Source organism: Galeopterus variegatus, unplaced genomic scaffold, assembly GCF_000696425.1.
Source record: "Galeopterus variegatus unplaced genomic scaffold, G_variegatus-3.0.2 Scaffold344, whole genome shotgun sequence".
Taxonomy (NCBI): domain Eukaryota; kingdom Metazoa; phylum Chordata; class Mammalia; order Dermoptera; family Cynocephalidae; genus Galeopterus; species Galeopterus variegatus.
In genome coordinates, this window is record NW_007726455.1 from 157,004 (window position 1) to 174,873 (window position 17,870).

Below are 17,870 nucleotides of genomic sequence, written 5' to 3' on the forward strand. Positions count from 1 at the left end.
CAGGGTCTGTCAGAGTTCTGTCTTGGGGACTCTCTTCCTTGCTCTGCTCTTTCTATGGGCCAAATATCCATCAGTCATCACCATACATATACCATTTGTACCCTGATGACTACCAAATTTGTCTTTGACCCAAACTTCTCACTAGTTAAATATCCAGTGACTGAGCACAGTGGTTCCCAAATGTTGGCCCATGGACTGCGAAGACCAAGTTTTCATTGACATATACTATAGACTCAATATCTTAGACAGGTAGTTCTCAAATCAGCAATTAAGACACAAATCAAGCTCAGTCAAATTATCCTTGAAAATCCCCCAGGAAAGGACCACATTGAGGACCCACATACTGTCTCTCGTTAAGACTAACGTAGTCAGTTTCTCTCCAAGATTTTTAAAACAGATTTCTTTTTCTTTTGTGGATACTAGAAAAAAAAATTTGGCTTGCATTCTTTAAAAAAAAATTTTTTTTTAAGTCTATTAAATTTAAGAATCACACCTGGCACAACAGATACAAACTTACCATCTCACACTCTTCAAGGGAATATGCTCATTGCGTGGAAAGGCAAACAGAACAACCCGTACTTTTTGAGCTGTTTCTTTTTCTCCAGGAGCACAGATTTAAACTTGCTAAGTTAATTCTTACATGAAGTGACTCCACATATGATGGTATCTGTGCTTATATATTATATATAAAGGTAATGTGTATGGGAATATGTGTAAGGCCTTCAGGCTGATGAGCTCTCCCCCTACTCCCTTTGGTCACCTAACTAACTGCTTTTTCCTCTTCTAAATTTACCTCAGCAATTCTCTCTATAAGGAATCTTTGTCACTCCCCAGATGCCCGTCCTCTGGGTCTCTGCAGTGTCCTGCACTAATACAGGTCGTGGCACATACCACAGTATCTATCCAGACCATGAAGTCCCTGAATGGAAGAAACATGTCAAACCCTGTTCTTATTTGCCTGTGTCTCCTTGGTGCACAGCAGGTTCTGGATAGGTGTTTATAGAAATGAATGAATAAAGACAAAGCAAACACTCTTGGCACACTTTCTGCTAAAGAAATAAAGAGACAGTAACATTTTGGGGTGGGCTAAAACATGGGATTACCCTTAGGCTGCTAAAGAAATAAAGAGACAGTAACATTTTGGGGTGGGCTAAAACATGGGATTACCCTTAGCCAAGGACTGTTCTGGCTCATAAGTGTGAATCTTTTTGATTTTTTTCCCTCTCTGCACATGCAGCCAAGGACTGTTCTGGCTCATAAGTGTGAATCTTTTTGATTTTTTTCCCTCTCTGCACATGCACAAAAGTTTATGTATGAGATGGAATATGTTAGATGAAGCCTGAAGTATGTGAAAAGACTAAAGAATACCCAGAAGTGAGACAAACCTGAATGCCTATCTGACTTTGGGTTAAATGAGACAGGCATTAAGGGGCAGGACAGGTCTTCCAAAGAAAGCTGGCTCCCAGCCTACCCTAATTCAGAGGATAAGATGCCTGTCAGCTTTTACCAACTCTAGCAGCTCTAGCACCCAAGTCACTATGGAGAATGGCCCTGGTAGCTGAAGGTCAAAAATGCTGAGACTGACTAGGAAACCAATGTTAGCCTCAGAACAGGTAGTTCTTAGGCATGGCCACTAGTATATTATAAGTTCTATCACCCCTTTTTCCATTAGTCTCCCTTTTCAGGATCCAAGAATCCCCTCTTGATTCAGGCCCAGGGTTCCTATGGCCAGGAGGCCCTCAGGAAAGAGGGAATTATGTTAAATTTGTTGACACTACTGTATTAATGATAAGATGCAATATTCAGATAATGCTTCACTCAAAGAAATAAATTTTATTGCTGGAACTTCATGTAACAGTGAGGCTAAGATTCTACTAGTCCTCAAGGGACTACTCACTCTACCTAAAAGAAAGGTGGCTCTGACCTTCCCATGAAGGACTGAGGAAGCTCCAACACGACTCAAGACACAGCCCAGCTCTATCCCAAAGGCCAAATCCAGTTAACATCTTCAGTACACAGCATTGGGAAGAAGAGCTTTCACCTTCCCAATCATGTTCATGTATCCTGCAGGAGCAGAACAATGATCTCGTTTTTCACTACTACAACTACCACCTAACAATTACTCAGAGCTTCAGAGCTTATAAAGTACTACTGACTGCATCCCACACTACAATCTGCTTCTGCATCCTCCACTTAAAAGAAAGCCATTGTGCCCAGCTACAGGACACTGGAGGGGCATGCATTACCTGCTCTGGGACTTGCGATGACCACGCATGTCCTTCTTGGGTCTCCGGGTGACTGGTGGGGCTGGGGTAGAGGGCAAGGGGGGTGGAGCAGCAGGTGTGGGCGAAGGAGGTAGACCATTGCTTGGCTTACTCTTGGGGTTCTTGTCAGCCTCATATTCAAAGGTGCGCTTGGGTTTGGGGACAGGGTTCACAGCGGGATCAAGGGAGCTCTTTGATGGCAGCAGCTGGGAGCTAGGGCTATTTCCTAGGGTCCCTGGCTTAGTGGAGCCACTGCCTTCCCTCTCCGGGGGTGGACCCGCCTCCCCCCCAATGCCAGCCACTCCTACTGCCCGGCTGCCAGTGCTCACACTTGAGCTCCCTGTTGGCTCCTCCAAGGTACCCAAGGTTCCAGTCTTCCTTCTCCCTCGGTCTACACTGTAGCAGCTGCTGGGGAGCTGGGGGAGTCCCCGGCCTGGCTGCTCCTTCAGAGCCTGTTCAATTTTCTGGATCCGGCTCAGCACTGCTGAGCTCTCTTTCCTGCTGCCATGTCCCCTAAGGAAGGCACTGGGCTCACTCCGGCCTGGCCGTTTCTCCAGCCGGTAGAAAGAGTCCCGGACAGGGAGTGCCTCTCCCTCCTCCTCGGTCTCAGGGTAGGAACACTCGGAGAAGGTCCTGCTCATTCTCCGGAGGCCCTTGAAATCAAAGGTCTTTTCTGAGCTGCAAGGGGATGGCACCACGATGGGACAGCCCACACTGGGGCAGCCCTCACTGACCACCCACTCGCCCCCAGAGGCCTCCCGCTTCTCTCCACACATGCTCATCCTGGGCGAAGCCTCTCGGCGACCTTCCCATGCTGAAATCTTCTCCCGGATGCCCAGGCTGTGGGCACGGGTGCCTGTGCGGGTCAGCAAAATGCTCCGTGGGCCAGCTGCTGGCCCTAGGAATGGAGTGCTCTGAGCAGGGGGGAGGCAAGCAGCTACTCCCTCTACATCCTGGGCTGCGTCTTGTATGTTCTCCTTCTGGTCCTCTCTCTTACACACTGAAGGGCTTCTCTCCAAATAACCAAAACTGGTGGCTTTGAGGGGACAGATGGGTGGTGAAGTATCTGGAGAAGGATCTTGAGGATTTGGGGGTGAAGAATCACGGGGTTGCCAGTCCTTGAGGAGCACCCGGGAGCTGGAATGACTGGGATACCTGCAGGCTGAGGTTTCACTATCACTGAGGGGATAGATGGGACTCCTTGGTGGGGAGAGAACTGGAGGTGGAGAGACTGACTGAGACCTAGGAGCAAAAAGAAAAAGAAAATAGTAGTGAGTGGCCTAACAACCAGAGGCTTCACGTCTTATTCTTAGAGAGCTCAGCATCTCTTTCCTGTAGGACTCTCAAGCTAAAAAGAACTCTATCCGACTAATACATCTTTGAGGTGGTCCTCAAGGAAAGAAACACTCCTTAACCACAGCAGGCCAAATTCAACAGGGCTCCTTGCCCAACTTATCCCTAGAGACCCTGAGTAATGTCTGGAACAGAAGCCTGTTCTGTGATAGGCTAGAGCATCCCAAGAGTCTACATCTGCCAACAAGAGAACAATAAGACCACTGGTGTATTGCTACATGTTTAACAACTAGCTCTCTGGGGGAGAAAGTATAGATTCGTAACATTTGCCAATTTCCGCAGAACAAATGTTCCTATTGTACCTGAGCTACCAATGTGAATCCAGTGAATGTGGAGTGGAGAAGAGATATTAATGATCAACTGACACAGGCAGCTCTAGCTTCCTGAAGTAGCCACAAATACATACACTCAAGCCCTTTGATCTTTCCCCTTAACAAGCCCAGGCCTCCCCTGAGACTTCTACTATTGGACACAAGATCCTATTTCCTCAGCTTGGGTCTTGACCAGAATTAGGATCACTGAGGGCCTCAAAAAGGTCAGGAGGGGCACTCAAGAAAGAGTCCTTTCTGCTCTCTCAGTGACGAGGGTAATGGGAACGAGAGACCAACTCCCTAGGCAGCCCCACTCTCCAGTGGTAGCACCACATCTGATAAGCATCAGCCATTTCCCAATTCAAAATCCATATACAGATCTTAGCAAATACCAGGAACGGTTCTAAGTAAACATTTTTACATATATTAACTCATTTAATCTTCACAAAAATTCTATGAGGTTACTATTTTGTATTAATATGTGCATTTTACAAATGAAAAACATTAAGGCATAGGAAGGTAAATATCTCATGCAAGGTCACTCAGCTGGTAGGTGTTGAAGCCAGGACATGAACTTATTCATGAACTATACTGCCTCTCTAAAGAGGAAGCAGTAGCCTCTGACATCTTTGTCAACCGCCTGGGCCCCCAGACATAGCTTAACAGAAACCTCCGCAGCATTGCACACACCTCTGTCTAGAACATTTGTACTTGGTCTTCCCTATCAGACCATGATTTCTTCTAGGCCAAGAGACACACAGTCAGTAGGTGGAAGGTGCTCAGTAAACGATGGACAAAAAAAAAGAAAGGAAAAGGTAAAGGTCGAGCATATTGAAGAGAACCATGAGAATACTCCTTCACACACCTTTCTAGTTGTCTACAGGGTAATCACTGTCAACTTTCAGAATTCTTTCCAAACAGTTTCAGTTCAAAGACAGCAGGATTTTGCCAATGCTACATGCTAGAAAGGCCTACCTGACCCTAATGCCATGGCCCTCAAAGCTGGGCTGTCCAGCCTTGCAGGCTCTAGAGTGCCATGCCATCTACAAGAAAGCAGCAAGCTACCCCTGAGCCAGGCTGCTGTCACTGCCTGCTCACACAGAGAAAACTGGAGTTAGAATGAGTCAGGGATTGGCCGACAATTCCCTGTTGGGTCATAGCCCCTGGCTGCCCTCAGTCAACAGGAAACCTCAACATACTTAAGTTGTTTTTAAAAGGGCAAGTCAAGCAAGAGCCATCCCACATGTACATGGACACAGATGAGAGATATTCCGTGCCCGGCCAAGCCAATGACCAAAGAGACTCTGCTCAGTGAGGAGGTGTGAACAGAGTAAGCCTCAGCCCTCCCTAGGGTAGGCAGCAGCAGGGCAATGTGCCAGGCTCAAGCCTGGGGAGATCCCAACCTACTCACAATTGACAGAGGCCTTAGGCCTCTCATTTATCTTACACAACCATAGATGCAAAAGGTCATCAGTCCAGCCCCCTAAACAAATGAGTGCCTGGGCTACACAAAAAAACTCTATTTCAGTTATTCTCAACTGGAGGTAAGAGAAGATGCATTTAAGAGAGGACCATATCATTTGCTTACTCACTCAACAAGCACTTAGTGAGCACCTCCTATGTGCTAGGCCCTGTTCTAGGTGTTGGATATAAGAGTAAACAGACAATAATTTATGTCCTCATGAGGCTTAAATTGTAATGGCAGATTACAGGCACCTAATGAGACTCAGAATCTCTTGGGGTGCCTTTTAGAACTATTCATGGTCTCACTCCTCCAGACATTTTAATACGTGCTCCCCTGGGGATGTATCTTCCCAATCCCCAAGGTAAGAACTCTCTTGTCCGTGGAACCACTGTTACTTATGGGAGTGTAGGGCATGGCTCCCACAGGTGGGACTGAACAATGGTTGAGGATCTCTGGTAATTCCAGCATGCTTAAAGAAAGAATGATTCTATAACTTCCCTTAGTGGTTCCAGCACGGACAAATCCTCACAGGTTAAGAAATTTCTAGGTGGGACTGAACAATGGCTGAGGATCTCTGGTAATTCCAGCATGCTTAAAGAAAGATTGATTCTATAACTTCCCTTAGTGGTTCCAGCACGGACAAATCCTCACAGGTTAAGAAATTTCTCTCAATGCCTAGCCTGCTACTGAGGTTTCATTTCCCTCCTCTTGTGAAGGATAAAACAGAGAGCAGACTGACCTTTTCCTTTTAACATCCTCTCTTTGTTATCATTGCTGATCTGGGGCCACGGCTACAAATGCTGCCCTTGCTCAGCCTCTCCACATAGGCCAGGCCCAATGCACTCCAGCATCTTGGGACAGAAAGAGGGACCTGCCTACGCCGACCTATAGCCCAGGCATCCCTGGGTTCATCACAGAGAAGGCAGCATTCACTTGCTCCCTGCCATCATGGGGCTGACATTCTCACTTGAGGGTGGAATTCACTGCTATCTCTCCATGTTTCTGATTCTACTTCTTATTAGGAATGTGATCATGGGTAAAGCTACTCACTCTCTGAGCATCCATTTTCATTTCCTCAAAACTGTTCTAACTTCATCACAGGATTGTCATTATGGGCAAATGAGACCATAGATGTGAAATGTTAATTTTCATTAGGATTGTTCTTCACTAGGTTATGCTAGGCCAGTCATTCTCAATAGAGAGTGAGATCATGGCCTTAGGGTTCAAGTTTTAGTGTAGCCACTTACCAGCTACATGACTTTGAGCAAGTAACTTTCTCTCTCTACGTTTCAGTTTCCTTAACTATAAAACAAGGGTTAAAAGAACAAATATGTCAGAGGATTGTTGTGAGATATAGAGATAATAGATGTCAAGCGTTGAGCTTAGTGTCTAATACACAGTGTTCAATCTTAGCTTGATAATTACCAATATTAATATGGGAGTTACTATTCAGAATAGTCACCTGGGAAGCTCTGTCAGTTTACCTCTGTCCTTGGATTCTAAATATTATTAGGGTAGGGGGAATAAGTTAGATATGGCCATGAATTCTTTGCAGCCCATCATAAAGAAAGAAAAGAAGGTGGAGTCTACTTCTCTGCCCTTGAATCTGGATTGACCTTGTGATTTGCTTTAACCAACAGAATGTGGTGGGAATTAAGTTGTCCAAGTTCTACACCTGAGGGCTCAAGAGGCCTTGCAATTTCTCCCTCTACCCACTTAGAATGCTTCCCTGAGCCTGTCACATAAGGAAGCCAGTCTAGTCTTTTAGAGTATGAGAGGCCATGTGGAGCATAGCTGAGGCACCTCAGCCAACAGCCAGCCACCAACTGCCTAATACATGAGTGTGGCCATCTTGGGCCCACCTGAGCCCAGCTACATACATGAGTGAGCCCAGGGAAAACCAGCAGAGGGACTGCCCAGCAAACCTTTATAAATTTGAGAAATAATAAACTGTATTAAGGCACTAAGTTTTAGAACAGTTTGCTACACTGTAGTAGTAAAATGAAGCAGGTGGGAAAGGCCAAGCTTGCGTATAATTGGCTCACCTCCACCCCAGTGCAGGACCACTGCCTGGGGCCCTCTATCCCCGTGCTTCTCCTCTCTACTTCCCCACAGACCAGCATCCCTGCCATTTGGACTGGATCTCTCTCTCACTAGCACAGGCTCTGATACTCTTACGGTAGCACTCCCTGGAAACACAGCTCGTTCTGAAATCCCAATAATCAGCCTCCATCAGTCTTTGCTCCCACATTGAAGGAGGGTTCAGGAGAATATTTCACCTAGAGAACAGGGAGGCTTAAGGACGGACACACTGGGGGCCAGGCATCAGGATGCTTGGTTCTTTGTGACAATGTGTTTACACAGCAAGTGGCATCTCCTGCTCTTGGACTTCAGTTTCACTTTCTCTAGTTATTTCCTAGTTCCTCAAACTGAGATTGGGAGTGAAAGTAAGACAATCTCCACATTCCCACAATGGACAAGAGGAAACCATGGCCAAAAGAATGTGAATGCCCAGATCCAGGCTATCTCAGGAACCAATTACTTGAGCAAAGCCTTCTTTTGGGTCAGTCTCCCACCCTGCCACTGAGTCTCCAGCTTCACTCCTTCAGGACTTCTCCCAGGACAGCTCTTTGTTAACCTTCTCTGAACCTGAACAAAGGAAGCCACTTATCATCCAAACTACAGTGTGTCAGCCACACCAGGCTGGAGATACACCTTGGCTCTTCATCCGTTTGACCAACAAATATTGAGCACCAAGTATATTCCAGGTACTATTTTAGGCATAAGGATCAGCACACACTAAAAGTAGACAAAGTCCCTTTTTCTATAGGTTATATTCTGGTGGAGGGACATACTGTTGCTTTATTTGTTAAGAGTGAGCAGACAATAAACAAACCAACTATGTGAGATGATTATGGGGCCAATTAAGAACAATGATGGTGGGTAAAAGGATATGCAATTAATAGCAGGGATGAGTCGCTGTTTTACATAGGAAGATCAGGGAAGGACCCTCTACTACGGGAACATGTGAACATAACCTGAAGGAAGTGAGCAATGTGTTTATCCAAGGGAAGAATGTTCCAGGCAGCAGGAGGGCAAAGGCTCAAGACAACTGCATACTTACTGTATTCCAGGAGCAACAAGAAGGCCAGTGTGGCCAGAGTGCAGTGAGAAGAGGAGTGGATGGGAGATTAGTCAGAGAGGCACAAGGGGCCACATAGAGGACCCCTTGGGCCACTAATTAAGACTTGGCCTTCTACTCAAGAAAAGGAAGCTCTTGAAGGGGTGTGAGCAGAAGAGTGACACGATCTTACATCAGAGAATGAAGGGTGAGGGTGCAAGGGTGGCAGCAGGGAGACTATTTAGAAGGTCACTGCAACAATCAAGATGAGATTATGATGGCTCAGATTAGAATGGGAGCAGTAGATGTGGACCTATTTTGAGGGCTGATGCACTGGATGAGGGTCTGAGAGACAAAGAGAATTCAAAGATTATATCAAGATTTTTGGCCTGAGTACCTGGTAGAATGGATTTCAGGTTATATATTTCAATTTGAAAGTCATTAATAGTATGTTAATAGTATGTATGTATATATATTATTTAGAACTGTTTGACTAGATGAGATCATCTAGGGTGTAAGTGTAGCTAGAGAAGAAGTCCAAGGACTAAACCCTGAGACATTCCAGTATTTTGAGGTCAGGATGAGGTGGAGGAACCAACAAAGGAAACTGACGGAGAAAGGCATTTAGTGAAAAAGAAGAAAACCATGAAGTGATGTCCTGAGACATCCAAGAAATAGGGAGTGATCAATTGAGTCAAATCTGCCCACCACTGAGTAAGAGAGAGACTAAGAAACGATGATTAAGATTTGGCAACATGGAGGTCACTGTGACCTTGAGAAGAGAGGTTTTTGTGGGCAGGTAGGAAGCAAACAAAACCTGACTGGAAGGAATTCAAGAAAATGAGAGGAGAGGAACAGGAGACAAAGAGTTCAGACAAATCCTGCAAAGAGTTTTCCTAAAAAAGGAACAAGGAAATGGGGTGGTAGTTGGAGGGAAATGTGGCGTAACAGAAGCATTTTGCCTGTTAATTTGAGCTAGGAGATATTAAAGCATGCTAAAATGATAACTGGAATGATCCAGTAGACAGGGAAAAGTTGTCAACGCAGGACACAGAGAGCAAAAATGCAGGAGCGACATCCTTGAGCAGATCCGATGCCCACCTAAAAGGGTTGGCCTTAGACTGGAGAGCCCTCTCTTTCCCATCCAGCTGAGCTAGGTGTCTTCTTACATGGTCTCATCCCTATGCTGCTTTGTGCTTCCTTCACCCCTGCTTTTATTGCTGCATGTATTCCCAATTCCTTCTACAGAGAGGAGAAAAGGTCAGGTTTCTTCCCCGCTTCTTCAAGTATCTGGATCCAGACTCCTCCCCAAACACACGGATCTACTTGATGACTAAGTCCTCTGAATTCTACTTACTAACATCTCAGACCTGTCCCCCGCCACACTCTCCCCACTGCTACTACTATGTCCTTGGTTCAGATCTTCTCTTTCACCAAGACTATTAAAACAGACTCTTAAATCCTCTTTCTGCCTTCAGTTTTAACCCAGTTCCAGTCCATCCTCTCATCTTCCAACATCTTTCTAAAACACAAAACTGATCATGTTTGAAACTCCCCACTATCTACAGAATAAAGTGCAAATTCACTGGCATGGTTGACAAGACCCCACCCCCACCCCACCCCCCGTGATCTGGTCCCTACCTATTTTTCCTTTCATCGTCTTATACTGTTTTTCCCTCCACACCAGTCCTATATCTCACGTTTAGGCACATCAAACTCCTAGTTTTCCACACCCTACCCCTTTGCCCAAGTGGAAATGGCCAGTTTTGGATGCCTCCACCATGCCTGGAAAAACGTCTATTATGGCATGTATAACACTTTATTGCACCATATTGTTTCCTCACTTCTCTCTCTTACTATACCGTAAGTGGATCTACTTGAAGGGGGTGACAGTATCTTGTTAATCTTGATATCCCCTGCACTTTGCACTGCCCCTCCCCTAGAATTTAGTAGGAATTAATATATTGGTGTTAAATCACTAAATGAATGAATGAAAAAAAATAGTTAAAACCTAGGTTTCCTGTATGCCTGCCCAGAGCATTGTCTACAGACTTATTTGCAGAACAACATAGAAAGGTACACAAAGTGCAGCCCAGAATGGCTGTCATCCCCCTCAGCCCTCTCCCATAAGGCAAAAATCATATACTAGACCAAGAGTCTAAGAGATCTGGGTCCCAGGTTCCATCACTTTATGGGCGTGCTCATGGGCAAGTCACCTCAATAGTCTGAGCCTCAAGTACCTTTTCTACAAAACAGGGAAAATGCTTACTCTGGGTATCCTCACATACTAGTTGTGTGACTAAGATGATGTAAATCTGTAAAAGTGTTTTAACACTATAAATAATTCCATAAAGAATACAAAAGAAAAGTAAATACAAAGCAGCCGAAAGACACCTAAAACTCTGTTCCTGTCATCTTTCACTCTGTTATTCTATAATTCCAGAGCTCGCCCCTGGGGAGGCAGATGCTGTGGAATTTTGCACTTGTTGTGCCATAGACTTGTCAGCAGGCAGCCAGTTCTGCTGCTCAGCACAGGCACGGAGGCAAACACCACAGCAAATGACTGGCCAAAACCAACATTTTCAGGGGACAGGGAATAAGATAAACAGACAAAAGAAGGGGGGGGGAAGGGGGAGAATGCAAAGGAATTTAAAAGAAACAGAGGAGCACAAATACACATACACGCAGAGACAAATATATAAGACAAGTAAGTAGGATAGCAAGAGTGTGAACTACGGTATAGAAAGAAAAACAAATTTAAAGAGAAAGTAACGTGTGTGTGTGTACACGTGTGCACGCACATGATATAAAGTAAGAGTTAAAGTGCAAAATATTCCTTCTGGTACTGTTTCGTATGAATATGACTTAACCCTTGGGTTAGTGACATGGTCCCCTCTCAAGTAATACAGCAGGAGGCATTTGCGCTAAGGGACATCCCATATGTTGTCAAGTGCACTGAGGGAAGTCCTTGATGACAAGGCAGTTCTGAACTCAGCATGCTCAAAGGTGCTTTTTATTTTTCTTGTCATAGGGCTACTATAAGTGTCAGTATTAGGAAGGGACCAAGTTGTAGCCAGTTGAGGAAAAGTCCTAGGAGTCCAGAAATAGCCCCAGGGGTACCAGGATATGCTATGGGTGTCATGAAGTAAGCCTGTCTGCAGGTTAAGGTTATGTAGGGCCCAGATTCCAATATGTTTTCATCTCTATTAAGCAGGTGTGTAGCCTGCTTCAAATGAGATGGCCTGGGAGTTAGCCATTCATCATTCTAGGCTTCTGAACTAAGGTGGGCCCTGTTGTCTCAGTAGGCATCAGTATCCTCTCACCACTCAGTGACCACCCCAGCTCTGGAGATAGCATTCTCACTGTGCTATCCCAAGGCCATACTCTGAGCACAGAGGAGAAGAAAAAAAAGGAAGGCTACCTGAGTCCTATCAGCATGTCCAGGAGTTTGTTCCCCAGACCAGAGCAGGGGCTCGCCCAGTAACTCCTGCTGACATCACATTCCAGAACAGTCCCAATAAAAAGCCAAAGGACAGGATGACACTCACAACTTGGCCTTCTTGCTCCCAAAGCAATCTCATCTCAAATGGTTGAGAGCCCCCAACAGGATCCAGGGCAGCCTCGGCCTCCAGCTGAGGCTGCATCTAGGCTACCATCTACAGAGATTCTCAAGGTCACTCACAGCATGTCAGGATAAGGAGAAAGGTGATTAGCATCGGAGCATAAATTGAGTTGCCTTTTTACCTCCAGAAGCACATCTAAGAACCAGCCAAAGCCATCCTGTCTGCCCCTGAGCTGGTTCTTAGGAAGTACAAAGAGGATTAGTGAACTACTCTGTGGGTGGGAACCTTAAGCCCTCTAAGAAGCAGTAGCAATGAACATAGAGTATTTATAACACAGAAGCCCTCTCTGAGGCTACCAACACTTGGCAGGAAAATCCCTAATGCCCTAGTCCAGTAAAAACTGGGCAGCTGTATAAAGCAGGGCCAGGCATTATGCAAAGCCAGGAGGGAGAGAAATCCAGTTCCAGAAAACCATGCCAAAGGCATGGGGTGATTTTAAAACATAGTCCCCAAATTCTTTGACATGCCTCCTGTCAAAATGATCTTTCCTATTATGCAAAGCCAGGAGGGAGAGAAATCCAGTTCCAGAAAACCATGCCAAAGGCATAGGGTGATTTTAAAACATAGTCCCCAAATTCTTTGACATGCCTCCTGTCAAAATGATCTTTCCTCTTCAATCTGGGCTCTGTCACTGCTTGACCAATACAATACAGTAGAAATGACACTGCACCACTTTCCAGGCTCAGGCCTCAAGAAACTAGCAGCTTCTAATTCTTGTCTCCCACGCTATGAGCAAGCCCAGGCTATGTGGATAGGGCACATGTAGATGTTCTGGCTGAAAGTCCTAGTTGACCAACCAGCAACAGCCAGCATTAACCCCCAGACTAGTGAGTTAAGACACCTCCAGGTAATACACCTCTAGCCACTGAGTCACCCTATGCCTTGAAGTCTTTCTAGCCAAGGTCCCAGACTTTGTGGAGCTGGGGCAAGCCATCCCTACAGTGCTCTGTCTGAATTCCTAATCCATAGTCTAGGAGCATAATAAAATGGTTGTTTTACACCATTAAATTTGGGGGTGGTTATTTGGTAGTAGATAACTGGAATAGATTTTGGTACCTGTAACTGGGATGCTGCTGAAAGAAAATCCTAAGACATTGACTTTTGGGCTGTCAGTAGGAGCTTAGAAGAAACTAAGGAAAATGTTGTCAGAAGATGGAAGAAAGGAGACCTGTATAGAGTTGAAATGTCTGGTAATGCTGTCATCTTTGATAACATGGAAAATAGGAAACATCTAATAAATCTGATCAACTAGCTTAGGATATTTGCAAGCAAAGTACTGATAGTGCCATTTGACTTCTTCTAGCTGCCTATAGTTAAAAAAAAAAAAGAAAAGAAAGAAATGAGCTAAAAAAGCAATTGTTTAGTTTACAAGCAAAATTTAAAGGACATAAATGAAAAAGGGCTTGTTGGGTCAGAAAGTAAAACTGTTTTTCATTCCCAGTCTCCCCAGACAAGAAAAAAATTTTCAACTTTAGAAATGGCTTCCAGGGGGCCGGCCCGGTGGCGCACTGCTACAGTGCGCCGCTTGGGAGTGCGGCGGCGCTCCTGCCAAGGGTTCGGATCCCACATACAGACCAGTTCCCGCTCACTGGCTGAGCGAGGTGCAGGTGCGGCACTGAGGGTTGCGATCCCGTTGCCAGTCCCGGTCCGGTCCCAAAATAATTTAAAGTATTTAAAGTATTAATTTAAATACTTTAAAGGTCTCATGAAACCTTACAGACAGACAAAAGGCCTTCTAAGTATCTTAACAGCAGGTCTTATAGATCCCCTTTCTAGACAATAAGGCTACTAAGAATCTTAAGACCCATTGTCCCACAGGAATCCCACAGGAAACCTAGAGTAGAGAGGGGCTTGAGTGATCTATATGTGAGCTTGTATGTATGCTTTTTGTCTATTACAATGGATTATAAATAGATTCATGAGAAACCCACAAGGCTTTAAAGGAAGTATATCAGCTTGAACTGAAAAAAACAGATAGTAAAAAATGAAGGGAAGACTTTGGACCCTTGACATATTATAGGCATGAAACAGAAGGGGAAAACCACTCACCTGCAAGAATGAGCTAATTTTTTTACGTAAAAGGAAAGATGACTCAGGGGGCAGAAGCAAAAAGTCCAGAAAACAGAGCTAGAGACAAGAGATGACTCCCGGGCAGCAGAACAAAAACCTAATCAAGGAATTAGCAACGTGTGTCCCACTGGTAAAAGGAAAGATGACTCAGGGGGCAGAAGCAAAAAGTCCAGAAAACAGAGCTAGAGACAAGATAGATGACTCCCGGGCAGCAGAACAAAAACCTAATCAAGGAATTAGCAACGTGTGTCCCACTGAATATAAGAATTACAACTGACCAATAACTGCTGGGTGCCTTTGTCTCCCCTTTTTGAAAGAAGTATCTATAGTGGCTATACTAGGCCTATCTCGCCAGTGTACTTGGGGCAGCAAATAAATACAGCCAGGTGTTGCTTAACAATAGAGATATGTTCTGAGAAATGTGTCATTAAATGATTTCGTTTTGTGAACATCATTGAGTATATTTACACAAAACTATATGGTAGGTTCCAAGTGAGTAGGGGAAATATGACGCACACAAATATCCACTCTATGAGGTACTATATAAGTGGTATTTGGAGGCTCCAAACAAACGGTTCTAAGAGTGAATGAAGAGGGGAGGAAAATCCTTCCTAGCTGGGTGGTCAAAAAAAGCAATGGGAGAGAAGAAACATTTGCATCCAGACTGGCAAAAATGTAAGGTTTGCATTATAGAACAGCAAAAGATAAGAGTAGAAAGAAAGACCAGGGCCGGATCATGGAAAGCCTTGCAAACCAGGCTATGTTTGACTTTATCAATGATAGTTTTTGATCAGGGAGATCCCAGTAATGCTTATAGGGATATGAAAGTAGTGGCAGAATAAAATAACAAAGGGATCAAGAGAAGTAGGCTTCAGTTCTTCCTCCCATGAGCTTTGAATTCTTGAGGAGTAACCATCTTCTCTGTGCCTCAGTTTCCCAATCTGTAAATCAAGTGGGTTAGATGGAATGAGTTCTAAAGGCCCCTTTTCAGATCTGCCTTTCTAAGAATCTATAGACTGGGTGGCAAGAGAATCCAAAATTAAGAAGATCCACTAAGAAGGTACTACAAGGACTTCAACAGCATAGCAGCCTATGCTCTAAGAGGTTGCCCTTCTGGATATCTACTCAACTGATCAAGAAATAGTTAATGTCCTCCAAGCCTCGTTTCAAGCTCTAAGAACACAGAAGTCAAAGTCCTTGTCCTCAAGAAGTCTACATTCTTACAGACACCAGGTTTCCTGCACCTACAACCAGAAGCAAAGTTCCCAAACACAAGACTGACAGCCTGGATTTCCAAGCTGCAATGTACCAGTTTTCACTGTGAAGAAGCTATCTGGGAAATCAGCAGACACAGCAGGTCTTCTGAGAAGAACCCTTGCTGCCTGCCAGGTTTTACTGCACAAGTGAAATCTCCTAAGAGCAATAAGTGGCAAAGTATACCCCATCTAGGCAGCTGAATTAGCTCTAAACATAACGCTTCCTTGTGCGCAAGTCACCAAGCTACTTCTAGTTCCACCCCAGGTCATCAACACCAACACAATAAAGCCTGACCTCTGGAATTCAGAGGAGCTTTGAGAATCCCACCCCCTTCCCTCAGAGCTGGATGCAGCCTAATCCTGTGAGCTGGAGCAGCCTGTGGGGAGGTGTATCTCGCAGGTAAGGGTAAAGCAGTATGTCCACTTGGCCTCACCAACAAAGAGAAAAGGTAACCTGCTTCAGGACACCAAGACACAGCAAAGAACAAAACTTAGGTGATCAAATGAAAAGGCTTAGATTTCTTCCTCCTACACACTCCTGCCAAATCAAGACTGGGCTGCAAAGGAAAAGGAAAGGAACAAATTAGCAAAACACCTGTAAAAACCTAGGGAATAGAATCCAGGATCTCTAACCCAGACTGGTTTGGTGGCAGCACCAGGTGAAATCTTATGCCAATTAAGGATACTGCCCTGCAAATCCGTATCTTGACAGTTCTGTGGGGTCCCATCTGCCCACCTCCCCCAGTTTTCCATGCCCCAGAGCTCCTCCTGTGCCGAAAGCTAGATACAAATGCCTTTTCATACCACTTGGTTCCTCTACCTTCATGTGAATAATGTGGAGATCCCCCAAAGAAGCCACAGTTCAAAGGCCCAGCTTTCCAAGGACCTAGCACTCCTGCCCTCCCCAGCCAAAGTTCTGGCCACACCAACAAGTCTCTTCCTCCTTGGACTCCTGGGCTGGCAATGACAAAAGAGTCCCGGGTCACTGCCAAATGTCTGTTGAAAGGTCAGATTAAGAAATTCAGGTGCCAAGATCATCAATCCAAGTTGTAAATTCCTTGGAGAAAGAATGGATCATTGCTCTTTGTCCCCCAATATCCAGCACAGAGCCTGGCACTTAGGAGAACCCTCAGAGTTCACTGGCAATGATCTCCTAAATGAATCAGTCATTCACTACCTTATCCCAAAGAACACACCTAGATGTGTCTAGGGGTGAAGGCAGCTAGAGAAACCACCAGATCATAATGTCTAAATAACACCTACAGCCCAGGGGTAGCCTCTGAGAGAAGGGTGTAGCTAGCACTGAGGCCTATGACTTCATGGTAAAAGCCAGGTTCCCAGGAAAAGAAAGAAGGAGGAAGGGAGGGAGACGAATAGAAATGTAGCAGGAAGAAGTGAATACTTAGACGGGAGGCTGGAAAGATGCTTTTTTTAGGCACATCTGAAGCTCAGATATTTACAAACACCATGTAGCATGTTATAATGGCAAGCATGCCAAGAAGCTAAAGGAAGAGCAATTTCTGAAAACATTTAGAAACACGGTAGGCATGTACTCCAAACAGCAACTGGGGCACCTGTCAACAGTCCTGATTCTGCTCTGCAACTTGATGAGAATACTGCATCTCTCACCACTACCTCTGCTCCACCCCACCCCACCCTGTATGGTGGGAATTAGCAGAAAAAATGAATACTTAAAGGAGTTGAGGGCTGTTGGGTATGGTAATCTCCAAGTCAGGTTCTAAATATACTATTTCTTTAAAATTAAGAATAAAATTATACAGTCATATATGCTTATTTCACCCTTACCACAGTCCAATATTAAAAGAAGACGGGGTGGGAGCCTTAATTCCCAGTCTCCATCTGCCAACTCAGTTACGGTAAAACAGAGGAGTAAGACATGTCACCAGGGTGGTGAGAGCCCAGCAAAGTGGTTCCCAGAAGCAGGCAACAAGAGAAAAAGACTCTGAGATCTAGATAAGTTTCTGCCTAGGCCACCAACATGCTCTGGAAGAGTTCAGTTTCTCCACCTGTTTTACCCAAAACGTTGTTGGTCTCTGCCATTCCCAGCCTCACCCAGTTCAGGGAAGCAGGATGTCTGCAACCCCAGTCTAGGTTAGAGAGGTGGCAGGGGCAGGGGTGTTCTTATCGGTCTTGCTGCCACACAGTATATATTCAATTGGTTTGGCTAAGTCCTGAGCTCTTATGCACTTAACAAACCAGAGCCTACCAATCCCTGTTTGGCACAGTCCGTCCAGACCATTTCTATTGGGACCAAGCCCTGCATGTATGCTGTAGGCAACCCCTGCCTCATACATGCCAGTCACTCCCCAGGAACTACATCCTGTGCCCTATTCTACCAACCGTATCTGGACTCCAGCTCTGAATGAACCAAACATCTACCATCACC

The 17,870-nt window shown here is 45.1% G+C and overlaps 1 protein-coding gene across 5 annotated transcripts in view; it reads right to left on the reverse strand.

Moving 5' to 3' along the window:
• ST5 (suppression of tumorigenicity 5) overlaps window positions 1-17,870 on the reverse strand; it is a 159,615-nt gene that overhangs the window by 34,181 nt on the left and 107,564 nt on the right. For all 5 annotated transcript variants that reach the window (XM_008567779.1, XM_008567778.1, XM_008567780.1 and 2 more), the window contains one exon: window positions 2,247-3,506. In XM_008567779.1, coding sequence (XP_008566001.1) covers window positions 2,247-3,506 — 1,260 coding nt within the window. The remainder of the gene's footprint in view (window positions 1-2,246; window positions 3,507-17,870) is intronic.